The following is a 24,326-nucleotide window of genomic DNA, read 5'->3' on the forward strand; positions in this document are numbered from 1 at the left end:
TTTTGATAAATATTCCAAGAAATGTTTAAGAGAATCTCTTAAAATTTTCGAATAAATTATTTAGAAACATAATTTCCCACTAATAATAATACATATTATTATAATTCCTATACTAAATAACAATATATTATTTATCTCAACATACGAATTTAATTTTGATGTATAATTATTTTTTTTTATTTCCTATTTTATTACACATATATCACATAATTATTTATTGCTTCTTCAATTATTGCATTATAAATTCATAAACAATAAAAGTAATCAAATACAACTACTCACATTTAATTATGTTCTTAATATTGTTTTCTCGAAAAACAACGCGTTAATGAATTCATTATTAATAAATAAATTATCACCCAATTATTTATAATTTGATATTCGAATTTATTTATAATATGATATTCATCGATACGATGCAGAGTTGTGATAGGAATTATAATATAATGTGTAATATATACAAATAATATCTAAATTATAACGATGTCCAAAATACGCGAGTTATATAAACGCTACAAAGTGCATAATCTATCCTCACCACCCATTTTCTTAATACGGCAAACTACTGGAGATGTATGTTACTAATTACGCGAAGATTAAACTCAAATTACGTAACCTAACAATAGGCGGCAACTTGATAACCCGTTATCAGGAGGAGCGTATTAAGATGCATGTTGAATTATCCGGGGATACATTGGAGAGAAGATATTATCCTCTCGAGACATTCGCGAAGGCCTCGCACCGTTGCATAGAATATGTTAATGATTTTAACACGGATATACAGGAAGCCATTACCTTTCACGTAAATTACTTTAGCGTGTAAATATAAGAGGTGCACGATAACGATATACAAAGAGAGATTGTTACATTATTTACCTAATTTTACTGGACAAATTTACCTCTTCTTTTGCTCAACAAAAGATAATATTACAGCAAAAGTGCATATATTTTAGTAAATTTAGGTAAAGAGGAATAAGGGGAAAATTGAAAAGCTATTTCAAATTTCCTCAAACAAATATTGTAACACAACACTGAAATTTAGAGCTTGCTTTCTTGAAACACAAATTTAAAATTTACGATACTAAATAAATTTACGTGTAATTATCAGAGACTTTAATGATCAATAATGATTTAACTGATTTATTTATCACAATTTTCACGAAAATCTATTATTCGAAGATAATAAAATATAAAAAGTAATTTATAATACTTTTTTTCGCGCAACGGCAAAGTCCTAGTATATCACGTTGATGTGTAAAACACGAATATATATGCAAATTACAAAGAGCAATATCCGAAATAAATAATATCTCAAAGATAGTTATTGCGCGTAACCGAATTTTTATTTTTTATTTTGAAATAACGAAATACTTAAGTGTATTCAAAAATTGATATAAAATATATTTTAAATATTCTCTTTCTCTCTCTATTATATAAATAATTTCCAAGTACTTTTTTAAAAATATTTTTTATAATATATTTTATATTTCTGTCAATGATGAAAAATGAATTAATATCGTAAAAATAAACGAGCAATTAACTCAATTAAATCAATTTTCTTACTTTATAGTTGTCCGTTGCTCAATGTCCCTCCTTCCTGCTCCTTTTCCTTCTATTTCGCATCTCCTTTCCTGCTCCTTGATGACACTCACTCGGAAAATACACTTAATCGCACGACACTTTGAACGACACTCCCGATATTAATCGCGCCACGATGTATACGTATTACATTATGTGAAACAACGCAAAAATTACGCTCGCATAAAGCTACGACGATTATCAGCGATTATCATGAGTCACGCGATAACAATGCTAAGTTTTACGCTCGTATTTTATAAGACAATTGAATAAATTTATAACGATATAAATTTATAAGACGTATTTTACATACGGAAAAGCTCACATCGATGTTTAGCGCGCGAATTTCGTCACACGAATGATAAGAATGTTAAAGGACGTACTACTACTGCTGCGTACGCTATTGTTGACATTCCTCAGTGAGTTTTTTTTGTTGCGCGGCGAGACTCGAGCGTATTTCCCCACTACGTCACAAGTGACGTAGTAGGGAAAGCGAGAGGTAAGAGAAGGGGAAAGAGAAGGGGAAAGGGACAGAGATCAACGCGCAATTTTGAAAATATTATTACAATTATTCTATCAAGATTTGTGTGCTCAAAGAAAATATTCTATTGTTATATTCTATTGTATTCATCTATTATTATTCATCGATAAGTATTATCTTGCACAGATCAATATGCAGCATTGAACGTGTCAAATTCCCAGTATGTGTAGTAGGACGTGCTCTATTATATGACAAGCATTGAAAAGAAAAAGTTACGAAAATATTGTAATTATTCAACGTATATTTAGAAGAATATGCGATACGTTGTTATTCATGGATAAAATTCTTTTATCTTAGCAGTTTTTGATAATTATTCCAATCTTTTCGTAAAAATAAATTTCTTTATAAATACAATTATATTTAACGATGTATTTTAATTATCAATCGCGCATAAATTCGCCGATCAAATTATTCGGTTGACATTTTATCATGCGATAAAATAAATATTTCTAGAAATATTCTGTGAATATTTATCTCCAATTTTAACCTTGAGTTATTTATATATATTATAATACGAGATACGTAAAATTGTCATAAAATACGAGCGTGTTCTATATTCTTTAACAACAAGAAATAGTATTATTATAATGAATAGTACGTAAATTATATATAAGTAATTTATAGTCTCATGATTTTTTAATGCCGCGTAATTTTTAGTTTTGTTTGCAATTATTCTTTATTATGATATAATAAAGTGCGCGTCGATTAATATTGGGACTATTGACCAAAGTGTTGTGCGAGTTGATATCATAAAAACTGTTTTCACGAGTGTATGCATCACATGGAACAACAGCAGCAAAAGAAGCAGATTTCTGTAGAAACATCAAGCAACGTTTGACCACCTTTATAAGGTAAATAATTTATACAATTTATATTTAATATTTATTACTTTGTAATAAATATTTTTCTATCTTCATCCGGTCTTGATCCATTTTATATTATGTGTAATATAATAATTACATAAAATATTATAATTTCATCTTAAAATATACTTTCTTAAAATATTTGTATAATAAAATATTCATAATAATTTTATATAATATTTTTACATAGATAGATATATAAAATATTTCAATGTCGTCTTTAAGATTTATAATTATTTAAATTATTTGTATCAAAATTGGATCTTTATTTATTTTTAGATTTTTTAAATTTTACAAGTTATATAAAGTTTGAAATATGCACAAAGTGAAAATTAAAAATTCATTTAGATAGCTATTTTTGAAATTGTTTCGGACATTGTTTTATATAATTTTAATATATTTGTATTTTACAAATCTTTCAATTATTATATTATGCATATATTATTACGCATCACATGAGTAAATATGAATTATTTTTCAATTTATATGTATATAATTTCGAAGAATTATCTGAAATAAAATGATTAAAGTTTTTTTTTAACATAAATATAATAATTTAAGGTTGTTTAATTTAAACAAATTTTAAATTTTTGTTTCAAAAATGCTTTGAACTTGAAGGAAATTTTGCAACTATTTAACTTTTATACAAGTGACTTTAAAGCTCACTTTAAATACAATTCGCGACAAAATTCAAGATCTTTTCATAATTTCATATGCTGCGCATCCTCTTCTAACATTTTCATGTGCATTCTGATAAATTTTGCATATTTTACTTTTGTAAATGTATTTCCTTTATATTACATATAGAATTATAAATTATATCCCGAATTTTATCGACGAATCAAATCAGCGATTTTCTAAGCCAAACTTTAATAAATCAAAGTGAGTTCAAAGCATTAAATTGTAATCAAAGTATTATAACGAAAATCCATTTTATTAAAATGCGTTTTATATTCATATCATTTCTAGCGCTTTTCATTTGTTCTATAAATTAAACAATCACGACACACACACACACATTCGGTAATATAATAATGCTAATTTAGTAACAGTCAAATCGCAATGTAATTTACTTAACGTGACACGGTCCTAAGTTAATCTTCTTTATACATGGTGCATCCGCGCGGCAGCAAATCCTTTCGGGCAAATGGGCTCGTCATCATACACGGCACGCGTATCAACCGGATATTCCCTCGGTATTCTGTTAGTCAAGGGACAGTCCATTAACAAAGATGAATTTCGCGGCGCACGACCAGCTGAAATCTATCGAGTGTAACGATAGGTGGCTTAACGATATTGTCCCGGCGATAGATTGTCACAGCGATTTTAACCTCGTCAAGGGTAACGTGAAAACGAAGTTAAACGCTTGCCGTCCCCCTCGTCGCCTTTTCCGCCTACGATACTCGCCTATCTCGCTCTCGCTTCGGTGCAATACGGCGCAAGATGCGCTTAATTGCAGTCGCCCACCTTGCCGGAACATGAACCCCCGCTTAACATAATTTCCATGCTATGTAACACAATACCGCTCGACTTTCCGAGTACGAACATTTAATTAACCGGTGGTGTCTAATAAGGGACCTACGATAAAGCGACTGGCCTCGCCTAATGGCATAATTATACAATTACGATGGAGCCAATTAACGATCGAATCTCGCTTTAACGTGCAATTTCGAGATCCAAGAAACCGAGTTTGATCCTATTTTGATGTAAACACTATTTAGTGTATTTTTTTTTATTCATGTTTCCACTTTTTACATTCGCTTTTAAAAATCGCTATTAAACATCAGATGACATTTAAATCTTTCATTATAATAATAAATTACAATATATTTTATTACAGAAATAAATACAACTTTTAATTGAATAATATATAAGATGCAAATTCTGTTACAATTTCTTCACAATTCAATTAATTCTGTTAAAATTTCCCTTAGCATCTCGCAATTAATTTTGTCGAAAGATTTTATCCTACAATCGGAAGACAATCGGTTGTAACAATTAACATCATTAATTGAGCCATCAACCAACTAATCGCGATCTATGCTTTTCGATAACAATGAGGGCACATCGTAAAATGAATTTGCGCGTCCCATGAGAATATTGGTTGGGGATTGTAACGAGCCATGCGGAATAATGCGGCGCACAAGCCGAGCGGCGGTATGAATTATCAGCCCCCTCGTTTGGAAATTTGGAGGATAATCGTGGCAGGATTGCCGAACTGCGGCTCTTGCGCGACGCGCATGAATAATGGGCGCGAAATTGCATGCCGGACTTGCAATAACGACGTTTAATCACCATTAATCGCAGATGTCTTGATGAAGACGTATACGTCTTTCTACATAATCTATTTCGATCATTTCGTCGGATATCAATCCTTTAATCCTTTTCGTGCGTCTTTCTTCATATTAAAATCAAATCAGTAAATTAGAGATAAATTTAATTTAATATAATTCCAAAGAATTAATATTTTCGTTATCAATACTTAATTTTGCATGCGATTCTTCATTTCTATAGAATTAATATATTTTGATATTGAATAAACCAGAACGCTTTCACGTATAGAATGAAAGTAAATGTACAGTTAATTAAATTTGAACTCGTTAATACTGTCTATTAAAGTTAGGTAACTTTGGTTAATTTTAGATATTAATAACATTATGTCTCTATACTGTGTATGTGTGAGAGAATAGATTCTAGTCTTCAGCTTTTAGTTAGAATTTTCATACTTGCTCTGTCGTATTAAAATAAAATTGGCGAGTCCCTACATGTCCACTTAATAGAATTTTATCCTATTAATACATGCTACTGGGATTAGATTGTGCATTTAATTACTTTCATTTTAGATGTCAACGGATGAGAGACATCTATTATACTATATATCATCGTTACTGTGGTGATAATACCGGAAAATCCGAGTATATGTGTATGTATGTGTATATGTGTAAGAAATGCTTTTAATTAAAAATTTTCACACGGTATTGTGCGGTGAGCTTAACCTATTAACACGCTCGAAATGGAAGCATTAAATTTGTAACTATTATAATGTACGGACAGCTTACTGAATGTACATCGTAATCTCGTTCTCCACAATAGTGTCCTGCAAAAAGCCGCTATTTAAAGCTCATATTTTCGTGTATGTGTGCATGTATATATATATATATATATATATATATATATATATATATATATATTCGCTGAGCTCTCACGCAGTCACGTAACGAAATAACGGAAATTAAAACACTGTCCATTTGAAAGTCTCCATGGAATATTACATTTCAAATATTACGGTATTCAGTTTTATTCCGTTCTCAAGTATTCCCTTACTCGAATTCAGAATCATGCAATCTTCATAAACGTAATTAAATAGTTTGATTTATACCGCTCCCCATTTAATCGTAAAGTCCAATAATTATTTTATTTCACAATTAAAAGTAAATTAAATAATTTAACTATTTGATATCAAATTAATTCTTTACCAATTTAATTCTACGAGGACCTTCAAATTGATAACAATTGAATGATATAATAATAATTTCCTAATTTTATTATTGTAAATGTAATTATTATCGTGCCATAAAGTATAAATATATAAAAAAGTAATAATAAATATATAAGAAAAATATAAAATAGCTCTTTTTCGTCCTATCCTCTTCGTCTTAAAAAAATGATTTAAATTTTGACTTTTTGATAACCGAGTCCCTTATCGCTTATATAATTAAATAATTATATATAATAAAGTGAAACTAAAATTTTATATGTACATATTATATGTATAAAAGAAAATTATGCAAAACGTGCAGAATTACGTCATACTAGAAGGTCAATTCTGAGAGCTGTCAGACGCCGGTTGCGGTGAACGAGATAAACGAGTGGTATCAATGAGCGATATTGAATACGCGTTGAATATCATTGAGCATTGATTAAATATCAGTATGAATTTCACGGCAACCGCAAATAACTCGCGCGAAAATGCCATCAAACCGATAGAATCGTTGTAACGAGGTCGAGCATTTCGATTATACTATCCGATTTATTATAAATAAATATAAAAACTGCGTAATGTAACGCGCGAAAAAAAAAATCATAATTTCCAAAACGTTAAAGTGCATATAAGAATAATCATAAAATAATGCGATCAAAATGTGCGATATATTACGAGTGCCTCGTAAAAGACGTATCTCTTTCTCGACAACGAAGGAAAAAATTAAATAAAAATAATAATAAATAGAAAAAAAGAAATAAAAAAGAAATGAAAATATGATACGTAAAATTGTAATGAAAAAATAACAATTCGTTGATATTGAAATATTATTCGATATAATAGTGCAAATAAACGAACGTGAGCGATCCCTGTTTTCTTCGGAAAAATTAAAGAGAAAATGAAAGAAGATGAAATTCGTATGGAAAATAAAAAGAAAGAGAGAGAGAGAAAGAGAGAAGCGGTTTTATTATTATTAAGAGACATGAAATTTGTTTAATTAATTTATCCTGCCAACTAACTAAACGGCTTTTTTTCGCATACACGTACTTATCTAAGAAAATAATATTTCGCGCGTGGAATTATTCTTGCCATTTCTTGCCGAATTTAATTAGTCTCAGTGAGAGAGAGGTCTTTGAAGATACGAAATTCCATTAAAGAAAAATAAATATAAAAATCGCGACCGCATGGAATGGCTTTATTCTCTTCAATATACTCGTAGTATAATGTTTTATTAGCGATAAAAAAGAATTAACTTTTGAAATTGACATTTAAAAATAGGTATTTGAGTAATTCAAATTTAATAATAAATTAATATGCTAAATAAAATAAAATGAAATAAAAATTGATTATATTAATAGTAAAATAAAACTATCCGAGTAATAATATTAACAAAAGAGATTATAATCATATGTTCTAAAAAATAAAATAATAATTTATTAAAATCAAGAGAATAATACACATTTTTCGGGTTATAAAGAAAGTCAAAATAGTGATAGTCAGCAAGCTCGTGATTAGCGAAAAAACTACTTTATATTAAGTTTAAAACTTTACACGTGGAAACCTATTAATAGATAATTCAGCAAAATATTTTTTATTTTACACGAACGTCTGCAATTAATTTTTACGATGTTCGCTTCTTTATTAATTTAACAATTCAAAAAAATCAAAAGATCTGTAGCCATCTTAGCTTATTATATTATTAATACAATGAATTATAATATAAATATTTTTACATGAATATATATTCTTATCTCAAAATATCTCGAAAAAAGTGTAGGTAATTTCTATTAACAGTGATTATTCTTGTTTCATGCAAAATTTGTCGTTATTTTTCACGATCGAGATCTTTCAAAAACATAATATACAGGAAGGAATTTACATTTGATAGGGGAAAATGGAATAAAGAATCGAAATTTGGTACGTATTATCGACGCCATTTACGGCAATAGTTTTTTGTCCAGTCTTTTTTTCCAAGATCGATCGATTCTTTTAGAACCAAGCAGCATGGGGAACATCATGTCTACGCTTTCCCATTTCCCGGCAATTTCCGCGATGGACCATGATCGATCATGAAACTTTCTCTCTTTTCCTTTTCAGTCTCTCCACTTTCTTTCTCTCTTTCTTTCTGATATTTCTCCGCGCATGAAGCATTTTCATTCCTTCGCCGACGATTTAATTCACGTTCAAAGATAAAGATCGAAACGTCATTATAACGGAGATGGGGACGCCAGTCATTGATTTTTCGATTATTGACGAAATAAAAATTCTGTTGGCACCACGTAAGTACGATATTGAGAAATTATATCGCAGGAAAAACGCGAGGAAAGCGGATACTCCTTTCGTAAGACGAGGGCGAAGTTACAAAAGAGGGTCACAAGAGGTTGTTTGGTATTCCGACGGTATCGTCTTTCGACGTAAGAGGGTACACCGATTAGTACCCCGTAGTGAATCGGCGATCCATAAGAACCGCAAGTGAAATCGCCAACGTGCCGAAAATAGCAGATAAAATAGAAGGAAACGTGACCTAAAGATCAAACTTCCTTGACTTCCTGACCGATTTCCGGAATAAGTTGCTGCATATTTTTACGAAATATAACGCAACAAGAGTTGTAAAAGCTTACGAAATGCGTTTGAATATGCCATTGATAGATCTCGATCGTAATTCAATCGAGACATATTTTCAATTTTTACAGAACTTATTTATTTTTACATCTCACTTACGAAAAGAAACCTGATAAGAAAAAATGGATAGGTATAATATTACTAATTTAATCCTACAATCGCGCTTAAATTCTTTGCCGAGATATGAATAAAACAACGCTATATAACAAGTAAATAAGTAATGAACGATTAATTTAAACGTAGTAAAAACAAGGAAAGTGCATCGAGCAGAGGACGCTTCAGAGATTAATTAAGCTGTGCGTTTAATTAAGTTCTTCTTTCTCTAGTAATAATTAAACAGTCAGAATACGAAAGCAAATATCTCTTGCGCAATATATTTGCCGCAGCAAAAATGAAAAGATATATATAATTTGTAATATATATTACCGATATTATGAATATTTTATGAATTTTATGAATTATATTATACAGAATAGAAAGTGAAGCAGGATTTAAAAAATATTATATTTATTATATTTTTATATTATTATTATATTTATATTATATTATTATATTTTTATATTCTTTTTTTCACACACGTATATATAAATATTGTATAATGATTCTATAATTATTTTATTCTACAATAGGTAATATATTCTTTGTCTCTTTCAACATATATATTTTTTGATATTTGACAAAGAAATTCCATAATATCGGAATATATCAGACGCTTTGTCTCTTACCTGTACGTGATGAATGCGAATACCAGAGCCACTAGAGACAGGCTTCCACCGAGGACCACGATGAGACTCAACACGCCGTCCTGGTCGAAGGAACTGGCGATTCCCGTGGAAACGCCATTAGCTATTCCGCCGCCGGGCTGTGGAAAGCCATGCATCGCTCCAGTGTATAGCGTCTCCATGTCGTTGTTACGCCAACATCTGCGACAAGATAAATTCAATTATAAGATACAATTGAAAGGCAAATTTAAAGACAATATAATTAGAAAGGAAAAGCTATATAATTTACATGTATAAAAGAGAACGCGGAGAGCTGTTTGCTTTCGAAATTTTAATTACCGCACACTCAATTACAGGAAGAAATGGATAACCGAGAGATAGAAAGCGGGTTTAATTAATTCGAATTAAATTAATGCGAGCAGCGATGTAAATACTTTTGCCATTTATCCGGCCACCTCTGTTGAACTAAAGGAAGAGAATAAACGTTTACCGCAATCCGGGGAAACCGCGATAACCTCGATTTTCACCGTCGCAAATTTTAATTAGCAACGAAGACCATTAAATCTTGCAGACGTTTTGACAACTGACTAGAAATGCCGTTGATATCAGAGAGTTATCGCACCGGAGGCAACAATCCTCTGTAATATATTCGAGCCGCTGCTCGTGTTATACTATTACATCGCGTTAGATATCAAAATACAATCTTGAAAGTAGATTTTGATTCTAACGTTATCAAAGCAAGAGAGAATATCGCGTATAAAATGTCAGAATTTTATTTTCTCTAAAATTGTCTATAAAAATTTTAATTTCTATAAATTTATTTTAATTTCTATAAAAATTTAATATTATTTCTTTGAGAAAATTACATGTAAAAATATAACACATGATTATTTCCTCTCATTCAGAATTGTAATATAATTATATCTTTCTGTAAATTTTCAATAATTAGAAAAAAGATATAATACTATGTACAAGATAAATTAAAAGACATAATAAAGTATGAAAAATAGAATTTTTATAGAATATTTCAGTTTTGAAAAAACTAAGTTAATGATAACAAATGGAAATTTTATTAATCGTATGAAAAAAATTAGCAAATTTTTCTTCATGTTTCACATTATAAAATCCTCGTACAACAATCTTTGAAAAAATTAAAAAAAACGCAATTCGCGAGCAAATTGCCGATCAAATAAGAACAATGTGTGAGTAGAGAAATATCTTCAGCGGAATATTAACGGTTATTGCGATGCGTACGGAATGAAAGTCACGGCATCATGTTTACAACGCTTCTGACGCTCGTAAATTTCAATCAGTGGTAAAAGCAATTAGCTGCAGAGCGTATTGCTTGTCCTTTCCTCACGAACAGTTCTCCACAAATTGCTTGTCGGAGCAATGCAAACCGCGATCTCGACTCGAGTTCCGGAGTGCCAGACTCGTTTCAATTCGCTCCACTGTCTAGCGCATGTCGGCTTAAGGCGTTGTCCATATCACTGATCCCGCCAACGTACGATTGAATGTTGTGAAGAGAAAAAGCGCGAGCATTACAAATAAAAAAAAAGACTGAACGATATAATTAAAAATCAACGTAACAAGAATTTATATCCGAAAAATAGGATATTAATTTACAAATATAAAGTCACGAATTTTAATTTTCTATTAAAATAATTTTTCTTATATTAGAAATTTAAAGTATAATTATAATATTTTTGACGATAAATATATTTAATGAGAATATAATGGCTTTATATCTATGTAAAATAAGCTCTCTTAATATTGTATATAATATTTATTCAGATATTTTTGTCTTATTTTCAGTGAAAATCACAAACTGAAAATCTAAATGAAAGAAATATCACAAGTGTATTTTATTTTTCCAATAATATATTAATCAATGACACATTTTCAATAATATAATTAATAAAAGACAAATGACTTTTTGTATGTGTGTGTATTTGCACACACACACATATATACTTCATTTAAAACATTTATTTGCCTGAACAAAATTGGTTCCATCACCTGCAACCATTGTGTATGGTTTTATAATTTATGTATGCAAATTTCGCTACAAAAAACGAACGCGAAAATATACAAAATATGTTTATACTCGACGTCGATGTTGACCAATGGAACGTAATTAACTTGTTAATTGTGAGCACAATATTTGCATTGTCAACTTTAGGCAATGATGTACGAGCAAAGAGAGAGTTCACATAACGACAAATTTATCGATCTTTCTCGCGAACTGACTAGTAAATGAGATTTTTTAAATTAATAATAATACACTGCGCATGCTGCGTTAATTTTAAGGTTATTTACTCAACCATCAAGTTTGAATTGAATTAGTTTTAAAGTTCTCGGTTAATAATCTAAACTTTGCGCGAATAGCATAAATGTTCTATTATGTATTTCTTACGACTCTACTCATTATTCACATCACATTTACGTTCATTTTAAATGTTTTTATAAGCTACACATAATATCAAATTAATAATACATTTTCAAATTTGTTATTAAATTAACATTACATATTGTTAATTAAATTAACATTAATGTCACTAATAACCAATTAATATTAATACAAAATATTCGTTTGATATAAATATAATTAAAATAGAAAACATTATTAAAACAATATTAAAAGGGAGCGAAATTTACACAAACTTAATCATTAATTAATAAAATTAACAAAATCAAATTAACAAAAATGTATAAAACTTTTTGTTCACAATTTTGTTATAATTATATTCTATAGTTTAAAGTTTTTATTTCACATGCTAATTGAACGTGACAATCGATAAGACTTTGCATGTAACACGACTTTCCTTTCTCTATGATAATGCATTTTAGACAAGAAAAATTCATCGCTCATACTTTGAGAATTTCAGGATACCCTTATTTAGGGCAGGATATATAACGCCGAAACTGCTGCGAAACATTAACAAGCTTCTGGCCCTTATTCGGTATTCACGATGTAAAAGCGCGCGAAAATTGTACTTTTCTCGTATAAAACTTATTTCAGCTATGCGTTGTAACACGTGCGCATAATTAATATTTGCATAATATTTTCCTTTGTAAATTTTCTTTCTTTCTACTTTCTCTTCATATTTCGATAATTCTCATAAGAGATAATTATACATACTCTGGAATTCATTACTTTTTTTCGATTATGATATTAATATTTCTTAAGAAAATATAAAAGTGGTTTATTCCTAATTAAATGTTAAATTTCTTTAAATTATCATTTTTAATTTTTAATATTAAATGTTTTAATTACATTACAGAAATGAAATATCGCGAAAGTATATATTGAAATTAATAAAAAATTTAACGTTTTTATACATCTACTTGTAGTCTCTTTAGAATTTTCTAAAAATGTTATTAATATCTGAATAAAAATTGCATAATTAATATGGATCAATTTCTTTTAATTATCTTAAATTGTAAAACGAATGACAATTGAAAAACGAATGAGATAAAATAATTTTCATAAAAGATATTTATAGAAAATCACATGTATTCATTATGTTGAAAATGTATAATTTTTATTTAAAGAATTTTGCAATAACCGATAACCTATCTGTTTAATTGTTAACAATAATACGATAGAGATTGTTCTATTTTGTGTAATATAATTTCGAAACACGAGATGTCGACATATCTGATGTATTGAGAACGTGATCTACTCGAGCAATCGTTCGCAAGTACAATTACAAGTACAATATAAATTGAGGTATGTTGCATTAATTATATCAATTGCTGACTACGTGATAACGCTTAAATAATATTCCATGATCTGTCGAAAATCGCTTGTTGACAACTGCTTAATAAAAATGCATGATAAATAATATCGCGTTCGATGAACATGCGCATGATATCCTTTCATCGATATCCGTCGTTTCACTTTGTTTCGAGCCTCAACTTCCCGCAGTATATTTCCGGATCATAGTGTATTTATAGCGAACCGCGGCCAATGGATAAACGATGCATCGGTTTATCGGACTGCATAATTCCGCAACGAACATACGACAAAATGCGACGATCTTTTATCAGAGGAGAGCAAAATTTTTTATTTTGCACTGACATGTACATAGAGTTGGAGCCTTCGAGATTTTATTTACGAAGAAAAATATTGCTCATATTTATCGTCACTATTTGAATATCGGTACATTTTCTCTCGAAAGAAATTTTATTTGACATTTTGGACGATTTCTATAATCAACAGCAAAACTCAGAATTCTATTTATAATTTGATGTGTATATATTTTGTGAGATGTGTCTTCAAATGTTTTCTACATTACATGTTGTGCAAAATTATAAATAAAATTCTCTTCCGAGTTCTATTGCGACTTTAAATCATCTAAAGTGAGTTTAAAGCAAATTTAATATAAAAAAATTAATTTTCTATCATTTTATTTTCTGCATGTTAAATAAATTATGTATAAATCACAAAGTATCTTAATATTGTCATAATCTTATGAAAATATTTTTAAAAATACATTCTTCTAAATTCTTTATTTAATTTTTAATTTTTGTTAAGAATTATCAAATATAAAGAAAGAATATAGGATTAAAGAATATAATATAAAATTTGAATTAACATTTGTATAATTCACATACTTATTATTATAATATTGTTTCAAATTCAAAATTAATATAAAATAAATATAGAAATACTTCTGAAATTTTTTTATATTAAATATATTAAATATTGATTATTGGTTATGCAAAATTCTTTAAATAAAAATTATATATTTTCAACATAATAAATAAATATGATTTTCTATAAATATATTTTATGAAAATTATATATTTTATTTTATTCATTCTTTATTGAGTGAATTTCAACACATATTTTTCTCAATTTACTAAATATATATTATAATATATATTTTATATATTACCAAACTTTACATATATTAACATACATATATTATAATAGTTTATATAATAAGCAAATTATTACAGCATTTAACAGATCAAAAAAATCGAGTACGTATTCTAACCTGGCAAAATACTCGAATTTTTGATATGTTAAATGCTGTAATAATTTATTTATTATATAAATCATTATAATAATTTATAACAGATCAAAAAGAGTATGTATCTCTCTTTCGTTCTTAGCTTAAAGTACAATTTACCTCGTGTACTTGATGAAAACGCGTCGCCAAAATTATAGAAATTGATGGATCTACTGGCAGCTGCAGCTGCAATTGGGTCAATCACATTTCTCGACACGATGATCCACAGCACGAGTCACGTGATACGCGCAAAACAGACGATTCGCGTGCTCCGATGAGAGGCCGGTACCGGCCGGTACCTCTGCGTCGAGGAAAGATTCTCTCCGACTGTTATCACTTTGCCACCGCATACAATTAGGGCTAGGTATCGACGACGTCCCGTCGCGCATTCAGCCTTCGAAGAACTCCGCTCTCGCGAACGTCACGAGCTCCGGTGACACTGATCTGAAAAAAGATTCGACAATAATAAAAATAATGATTATGGAAATTGATCGATCAAATATATCACAAATCAACACTGTCGATTTTCGATGGCGTCATGTCTGAAGTCGGATCATTTTTATAGACGTGAAACTAACTTCGCGATGCGACAAAATTACCGCACAAATTAGCAAATATGGCGGTTTTGAAAATTTTGAAAAATTCGATCAAAATATCCCATGGAATTCTTTCGCGCTCCGAAAATAAGATTCACGCATCTTTCGCTCAATGAAATCGAACGCTGATAAAAGCTCGAGTTGAGAATGCTTGTGTCTTGAAAATAGCAATATTACATCAAGAATTTACTCTCGCGACATCGAAAATAATTGAATAACGAGATCTTTTACCGTTATTACGTGGCGTCCAGAATCTTCTCAGAATCGATTGCGATTGTCATTTCTCGATCGTGCGCCTCCGAAAGCGTCCTTTTTGATCCTTCTTGATCCTTTCGGCGTCGTAGTCGAAAGAAACGAGAACGAGCCGGAAGCTCAGCGTCGCGATCGCGAGGAAGAGAAGAATCGCGAATCAACGAATCGCTTCCACCGGGCAACTGACTCGATCGTAGATGATCGCGAGTTAAGGGAAAAGTACCGGAAAGTACGGAAATGACGAGCACAAATGCGAACACGACGGGCCGTGGACCGCGACTGCGACCACGACTAGGATCCGTTCGCGCTCCGCGAACGCGCGCGCGGAACTGCGCCGCGCATGACGTACGCGCGCAACAGCGTGAAGTTTCCCCCAATCTTCAAAGGGGGGAACGGAACGGCTCGGTCGTACGCGCGAATGATGTATTCACGAACAAGTATGCATGCACGTTTCCTCCCTTTTTATTTTTAAAATTATTCCGTTTAACCCTCTTTAAAGGGATGATTTCATTAATGGAAAAAATTATCTTATCCTTTTTTTTTAATTATGTATTCGAAATAGAGAATTATTAAATAAAATAAAAAGAATATAATTATTAATAATAAAGTAATTGTTCAATAATTATATTTTTAATTATTAATAATATAATTATTAAATAATAAATAATAAAAATATAATTATTGAATAAAAAAATGTTTTAAAATTTCTGAGGAAAATAATATATGTAAAAAAATAAAATATATAACATATATGTGGCTATTGTGTGTTATTTTGTACATTAAACTAAAAGTATACATATATGTATCAATAGCCTTAAAGAAGTTAAATAATAATGTGTGTACTTAATACTATTTTTATGTTAAAAACTGTTTACAAAATTACGAGAAAATTATGTTTGAACACATTTAGAAAACATCCTTTGAATTGCATCCTTGATAAATATTTAAGCTTTTCTCGCGCTACGATATTCTGTTGAAGTCAGATTAAGATAAGATCATTAATGTGAAATTTGCATATACATGACTTTTAGTTTAACTGCATCAATTTGAGATTTACCAAGAAATAATAAAAGAATATAATCAATAAATATGTGTTCAAAAAATGCTCCCTTGTAAAATTATTATCAAAATATTTTTTAAACGTTATTTTTAACGGAATCTCGATACCTATTTTTAACGGAATCTCGATACCTATTTAATAAAATATTTATTTAATAAATACGTTCGGAAATTTAGCATAAAACCATTATTGTTTTTAAAATCATATTGTTCGAATAAGATTAAAAACGCGAAATTTTTAAACAGAGGATATCCAATTTGGCAATAAAAAATAACGTGCGCAAACAATTAAAATATAAGACATTGCAAGTGAAAATTGTTGACTAATATATAACATTTTGCAAAATTTTAAATTAAATTCAATCAATTTCATAATTAATATAACTTTAAATTAATCTAATAATTTTAATAACATATATAATCAAAATATATTTTGTCATTAATTTGAAAATAAAGAATAAAAATGTTTATAAATTATTATATAATATTGCATCTTTTAATAAAATAGATAATGATTATCAAAATAAATTAAAATAAATAATAACATATTGCACATTTAATATTCATTTCAAAAAATTATTAAAAATAATTAATAATTGATCGCGTCATAGGATATCATAGTTTTAGAAAATTACATTAACGATATATATTGGACATAAAAAATAGATATAAAATAAATTAAACATTCTTCTATTAATACGATTGTCATTATTCTTTCTTTTGAATGCATCAATTTCTCTATCTAATATCGATCAATAAAAGATTACAGAATAAATTATGAAAGAAAATGTCTATCTGCTACTTACGAGGAAAATTTGCGATCATTCGCGAGAAACGAGTCGAGATTAGATACCACCATCGGGTGAGAGGGTGGACGACCATTGAGAGTTATGGTAATGGAACGAAGGTAGATGACCCAATTTCAAAAGGACAAAAGGACCATCCCCGTTGTGTCGTGACAATGTGTCGACGGGGAGTAACAGGACCGTTCAAAAAAATAGATCTTCATGGATTATCGTACTTATTTCGAGAGATTCTATGCAAAAAATATAAATTAAAAACTGAAATTAGAGAATGCATAATTTCTACATATTTTTTTTTTAATTTTATAAGTTACAGATATAAAGAGAACAAGACTAATAAATTATTTTTACGAAATAATAATTTATATTCTTGATATAATATTAAAAATTATGTATAATATAATGAATTGTTTGCTAACCTTGGATCTATGAAGTTTCATTAATAAGTTACTTATATGCTCTGATCTCGTGAGATTTATACAGCCAATCTTGATACTAGCTGTAGCAGCCTGTGTGTCTGGCAGTGATAACGGTGCATGTTATATTACCTCGGAGAGATGGAAAAGCACCCTCGGGACAAGGAATTGCGGAGACGTGAGTACTTTAAACTATGACACATGCCAAAGTATGATTTTTTTAAAACATTAATTCTAGCGAATGTGTAATCGAGTATACGTTTATTGAGATTAAACATAACTCGTTACAGAGATGAGCTAATTTGTCTATTAACAAGTTAATAAACCAATCCTGTAAAATTGTCCAATAAAGTTTATTACTCTTATTAACGAACAATATTAACGAAAATTTTTGTCTAATAAAATTTTAATTGTCTCGTTCAATTAACTATTTATTAACTATTTATATTTCTATTTATTAACTATTTATATTTCATTTAGTTAAGGCATAATCCAAAAAGATTAAAAAATCGGAAAAGTTTCAAGTGAGATCATTTTTTTCATGAATTGACTTGTGTGATTTGACAATAAAAATTTTGAAGACGCAAAATTTATTACGTAGTCGTATGCCATTGATTGATAAATTAATACATTAATCAGATAGAACGGAAAAATAATAAACAAATATTTGGAGTCACAGGAATGGAATAGGATAAAATCTAATTTGTTAAAAACAAACTCAAGGCAACAAGATTTTGACAAATTCGCGCTTAACGATTTATCTCGATGCGTACGCTCGCAAACGACGGGAATAACATAGAGGGACATTCGTTAACTATAAAATATATATTGTTATATATTTAATATAACTGTCGCATATACAAAAAAATTAGAATTTATTTTCTTTCTCGTAAAATATTCGTCGATATACACCCGCAGATTGTACGTACGCATCTTTGATCATATATAGAACAAGGATGCGTCATTTAAAAATTTGACACATATGATAATATATGTAAAAAGAGAAAGAGGAGAGATGCAATAATTATATTTACAGAAAATTATTTAAACAATCGTACTTTCCGATTATCGCAGCATCGTAAATATTTTACTATGCGTCAGTCTATAAACTGTAATCGTTGCAAAATTCAATCTCATGATATGTTTCCGCTACCCAGCCAAGAAGATACTTGACTTTCTCCGTCGCCTCATCGGTAGCTTTATAACCCTCGATAGCTTCGTTCAGGCACTTTGATAAAAGTTTCAACAAAGGCTGCAAACAAGAGGATTAATATTAATAAATTGTTGTCATTAATGAATAATATGGCATTGTATATGTACTCACTATGGGCCAATCTTGTCTGAATAAAGCTACACACTGATCACTCAAACTATCTCCGTCAAGTATGTTTGTTTCTAATAATCTTTTTAGAAATTTGCCGAAAATCGGCCATATCGTATCATTTTGCGGTTGCGCCAACAACATTATATTTCTCGAACATAAGAGCCTATTCATGGACGAATCAGCTTCATCATCTGTCAAACCGTTTGATGACCATATTTTAATCAATTTGTCCTGGACCTCTTGTGTGAAAAAATCTGTTCTGTAGGCAACTAAAAACGTGAAATTATTGTTTAAATATTATTTATTATTTAAATATTACTTAATTGTTCAATTTCATTTTTAACATTTTGGTGTTATTATAAACATACCTAAAAATAATGCAAAGTCGGTGCTGAGATAAGACAAAATTTTCTGTGGTCCAGGTAAAAGATCGTTTCTTTGATCAAAAACTTGATACAATTTATTTAAAATATCCAATATGGATGACATAGGTAAATCTGCACCATTATTATCTAATATGCTCCATATTAATCCCTATAAACAAGAATAAAATACATTAATATATTTAAATATTAATAATTTAAAGTTTTTAATATTAATTTAAATTTAAATTTAATTAATTTAAAGTTAATTTTATTGTAAGAATGACATAAGCTAAAAAATATTCTTATAGCCTGGAAAAATATATTTATTGTATCAATTATATAACATAAAGCTTATCTAAAACTTATTATGCTAAAGTTTTTACATTTAAGTGACAGATATATCCTTACCCGAAGTTCATCTATCACTGCAGTAGGACTAGGAGCATCTCTGTTGTGACATTTCTCTTGTTTAGAGTGCACAGGACTATTGTGTCGGAAAAATCTATTAATCTCAAGTTCCATATCCTTTATAAATAAGGAACCACCAACAATATGTGATTGAATCCATTGATTTATTCGTTCCATTGCCATTCTGGTCGCAATTTTTATACACATTTCTTTGACCGCTGTTAAAGAGTCTTCTGCCAGTAAAGATTCAATTGATGTTGCGATTCGTGTCTCACAAATTGATGGAATTATTTGTTCGCATTGATCTTTCAAATCTTTTGACACTTTATTCGCTAACATATTTATATCACTCAAGAGCGAAGCCTGAATATCAAAACGCAATTTAAAATTTTGCATCGATGTAATATAAAATTTTCTTTATAAATATACGTGTGTTACCTTAAATTGGTTATAGTAATTTATCGATACTTCGCTTTGCTCGTCGGAGTCTTTTTCGACATGTTTATGTATTAAAATTTTCCTGAAGGAAATTAAATTTGTTTCTCGCGACGAAGCTAACATGGTATTACATATATACTTTACACAGGTAGATGCAACTCTTTCAGAAACAAAATCGACAGTTTTTCGAGTGGAAGCCGGTTGACCATGAAAAAAAGCCTCCTCTAGTTGCAACTATTATATAAAATAAAACAAATTGTAAAAATATAAAAATATCTTCATATAACACAAATAGAGCGATGCATATATGTATGTTAGAAATATAAATATAATAATATACATACTTCCAAGTGTTTTGCTCGAGTAGTGCCTCCTAATTTACGCAGCTGACTGGTAACAGGTGTAATATGTTTATTGGAGTTGATATTCAAATTCGTGCCATTCCCATGAAACACAGAAAGAGTCGATTCTATTCGCGAACAGCAGGAACGCATTGTTCGGTCAGTAATTATATCTAATTTATCGAGATTGCATTTAACGCGAATTGCGCAATCTGTGGAATGTGAATTTTTTCTCTTTTCAGAGAATTTTTCTATCTGTCTGAGACTCTTCAATTCTTTAACTTTGCAAGTATTCTGCCAGGCAATGTGAAAATCCTTGGGATAGTTTGATAGCTCGAATAACCAGCACAGACTTGATTTGAGCAATACAGCAGCTTGTTGGGAAATAAGACTATCAGGAGCGGAAAGATTGGTCTGATTGATAGCATGATAAATATAATATAATAATTCCAAGATCTGCTTGTAATACGGTAGCCGTAGCGATACTGTGTCCATCATAGCTAAATATTTGACCATCCAAGGTATTGTCAATGAAAGTTTACCTTCAACTATAGCGTTTTGGAGACATGTTTGTAAGTTTAATGATGGTAAAACCTAGATAACAAAATAATTGCAAATATTGAGAATTTGTTAAACAAAACAGCTTTTAACATTTGTTCATAATTTTTATCACATACCTTGCTTCTTATCTCTATTTGTGTTGTTATAATTTCTTTAGTAGTATTAGATTCAGATCTGTAGGGCAATGAAACTAAAAGTCCTAATACTTTTGCAAGAAGTCTTAAACTAGCTAAACAAGTAATAAAATTTTCTTGTGTTTGTTCGTCAACCATTGTATCTGCAAACCAAGCAACAAAAAAATATTATATTTCTAAAATCTCATATCTATTATAAATAGTTGTTAAAATGATAAAAAACATACCTGAATCCTCTATTTCACTATTAGCAAACTGAGTGTCATTTAGCTCTATTATCTCATGTATAAAACAATTTTCCAGATGTGTATAAAATATTGGATGAAATGCATGCAATATAAAATCTTTAAAAAATTCTTGCATGCCAGGAAATGAAGGACCAAGAATCTGACTTTGCGATGGCAAAGGAGTTACAAATCTTTTACTGAGTTGTGTCAATTTTTCAGGATTAACATGCTTCAAGGATTTTAAAAAATTCAAGCTCTCATCATCCACCATATCCTGAAAATTGTACAATTATATCATTAAGAATTTTACTACTTAACTAGAAAAAAATACCAATAACTTACTTGATGTCCTTTCTGTATACATGATATCAGTAGTTGTGATTTAAATAACCTAGCAATGTGATAATAATTAGTAGAATCATTGTGCATTGTCAACATACTTCGTATTCTACCGCCTAATGCAATTTGGAACACCCATCCTGGTACCAAGTGATTTTCCTCCCAAATTCTCAATATATCGTAAAAGGCATCCCTCTGTTTTCTAAAGGCGTGAAATGCAAGGCCAGATGAGAAATTCTCACGATTGTCAGTGTCAATTTGAAAGCACACATTCGCTTCCCCCATTGCGCACAATTTTTGAGAGACTGTGAACAATAATAAATACATAAAAATCATTTTAAAATCACAAAGACTCTTGCGAATAATTTATTTTATTTTATGATATTTTATTCGTTAATCTAATACCTTGTTCTTCTTCTGATTAAATATTTCAACATTTCTTCTGTGAAAAATCTTTTCTTCTTCTATATTCAATTTTAAGGTTAGATTTCTTGAACATTGAAAAATCGATAAATATTGTTAAATGGCGGGATTTTTATCAAAATATGAATACAAGACGTGTCGTTACACAATCTTCAATAGCGTAACATGCATTCTTTAGCGTAAAAATTGCACTTTCAAACATATGGATACATGTCACTGCAATCTATTTTTTTTCTTTTCACTTTACTCCGGATCAGCAAGTTAAATTAGGTTAGGTTGTTTTAAATATGTACAGTACGCGCCAATGGTTGCGTTTAACAGAAAAAGCTGCTTTTGCAAAGCAAACAGTTGCACTGTTGTAAAATTCGTGAGCCTGATTGGTGTATGCTCTTAATTTTGGCTGAATCTAAGAGCATATCCAATCAGATTCACAAATTTTACAACAGTTGTAAAGCAGCTTTTTCTGCTGAACGCAGCCAGTGATTCGTGTGCTATAGCCTTAAGCGGCCTTTTCATTGACGCTACTTTTTAGCGTCAATGAAATTGCACCTTAACAGTTGGCAGCCCTACGAGATAGGCTGTGCAGCACTGCGCGTATATAAAATAAATTTGAAATCGCTTCTAGCTAACCATCTTCACGCGATCGACTTTATTTGAATTGCACGGCATCGCATCGAATTATGATGCGGCGCCGATTTGTTCGAACGTAATTCGGGACATCGCGATGCTGTATAAGCGTCGAATGAGCACGAATTGTCACGCAAATATGATAAATCACATCTACTCACCGTTTACCGGCTGTTCCACAGGCCGCTCCACTCGCTCGCCTCGGGACGTCCCATTCCGATCTTGATGCACACGATATCATCAACGCGAACGCGCGACACTTTATTCGGCACTCCCGATATTCGTTCGCATCCGATAATCATCATCAAGGGCGCAAATAATGCGACGCGACTTCGCTCCATCTTCGCGATCGCGCTATCACTGAACTGTGAAAAACAGTTGTCGCGCACTTTCACCGACATATTATGAATGTCGCACGATCATCCTTGGACACTCTCGACGTTTGTTCACTCGCGATATTCGTTTAAAAACGGTTCAAAGATGCGAAAAATGCGGACGTACGACGATCCGTGTAACTGCGTATGACTCCGAGTCACGTATGACGCGTATGACGTAGCAGTGACGTAGCAGTCACGCGCCAACATGGCGGCCGAACCAGTGCACACTGGTTCGGCCGCCATGTTGGCGCGTGACTGCTTCGTCACTGCTACGTCACTGCTACGTCAAACGCGTCATACGGCCGCCATGTTGGCGCGTGAATCGGAGTCATACGCAGTTACACGGATCGTCGTACGTCCGCATTTTTCGCATCTTTGAACCGTTTTTAAACGAATATCGCGAGTGAACGAGCGTCGAAAGTGTCGAAGGATGATCGCGCGACTTTTATAGTGTGTCGATGGAAACGTGCGACAGCGATTTTTGACGATATTCAGTGATGGCGTCATTGCGAAGATGGAGCGAAGTTGCGTCGTGTTATTCGCGCCCTTGATGACGATTATCGGATGCGAGCGAATATCGGGAGTGCCGAATAAAGTGTCGCGCGTTCGCGTTGATGATATCGTGTGCATCAAGATCGGAATGGGACGTCCCGAGGCGAGCGAGTGGAGCGGCCTGTGGAACAACCGGTGAACGGTGAGTAGATGTAATTTATCATATTTGCGTGACAATTCGTGCTCATTCGACGCTTATACAGCATCGCGATATCCCGAATTACGTTCGAACAAATCGGCGCCGCATCATAATTCG

At 30.8% G+C, this 24,326-nt stretch overlaps 2 protein-coding genes across 4 annotated transcripts in view; both read right to left on the reverse strand.

The window, feature by feature from the left end:
• The window catches only part of LOC105258700 (cadherin EGF LAG seven-pass G-type receptor 1), a 71,432-nt gene extending 53,177 nt beyond the window's left edge, over positions 1-18,255 (reverse strand). For 2 of the 3 annotated variants that reach the window (XM_025405977.1, XM_011270142.3), the window contains exons 1-3: positions 15,656-15,992; positions 14,949-15,272; positions 9,811-10,008 (exon numbers count right to left, since the gene is read on the reverse strand). In XM_025405977.1, coding sequence (XP_025261762.1) covers positions 9,811-9,989 — 179 coding nt within the window. In that variant the 5' untranslated portion in view covers positions 9,990-10,008; positions 14,949-15,272; positions 15,656-15,992. Of the gene's footprint in view, positions 1-9,810; positions 10,009-14,948; positions 15,273-15,655; positions 15,993-17,541; positions 17,772-17,957 lie in introns of those variants that run through there. The other variant, XM_025405976.1, reaches the window with a different exon arrangement.
• A 356-nt stretch (positions 18,256-18,611) lies between these two features.
• LOC105258701 (codanin-1) lies at positions 18,612-22,978 on the reverse strand. Its single transcript, XM_011270144.3, has 10 exons — positions 22,497-22,978; positions 22,095-22,396; positions 21,753-22,026; positions 21,508-21,668; positions 20,834-21,424; positions 20,490-20,723; positions 20,052-20,414; positions 19,647-19,812; positions 19,279-19,547; positions 18,612-19,206 (listed from the first exon to the last, which is right to left on the reverse strand). Exons 2-10 carry the CDS (start codon positions 22,374-22,376, stop codon positions 19,057-19,059), a joined length of 2,490 nt encoding a protein of 829 aa, XP_011268446.1. The 5' UTR covers positions 22,377-22,396; positions 22,497-22,978; the 3' UTR covers positions 18,612-19,056.
• Between the last annotated feature and the right edge of the window lie 1,348 nt (positions 22,979-24,326).

Source organism: Camponotus floridanus, unplaced genomic scaffold (assembly GCF_003227725.1).
Source record: "Camponotus floridanus strain SB8 unplaced genomic scaffold, Cflo_v7.5 scaffold129, whole genome shotgun sequence".
NCBI lineage: Eukaryota > Metazoa > Arthropoda > Insecta > Hymenoptera > Formicidae > Camponotus > Camponotus floridanus.

What these genes read in the sequence shown, in the direction of transcription:
- LOC105258701 (XM_011270144.3), bottom strand. Translation starts at nt 22,376, where the DNA reads ATGGGGGAAGCGAATGTGTGCTTTCAAATTGACACTGACAATCGTGAG. An exon ending in TAGTGAAATAGAGGATTCAG is followed by an intron (nt 21,669 to 21,752) that starts GTATGTTTTTTA and finishes CTTGGTTTGCAG; the next exon opens with ATACAATGGTTGACGAACAA. An exon ending in ATTACTATAACCAATTTAAG is followed by an intron (nt 20,415 to 20,489) that starts GTAACACACGTA and finishes TTTGATATTCAG; the next exon opens with GCTTCGCTCTTGAGTGATAT.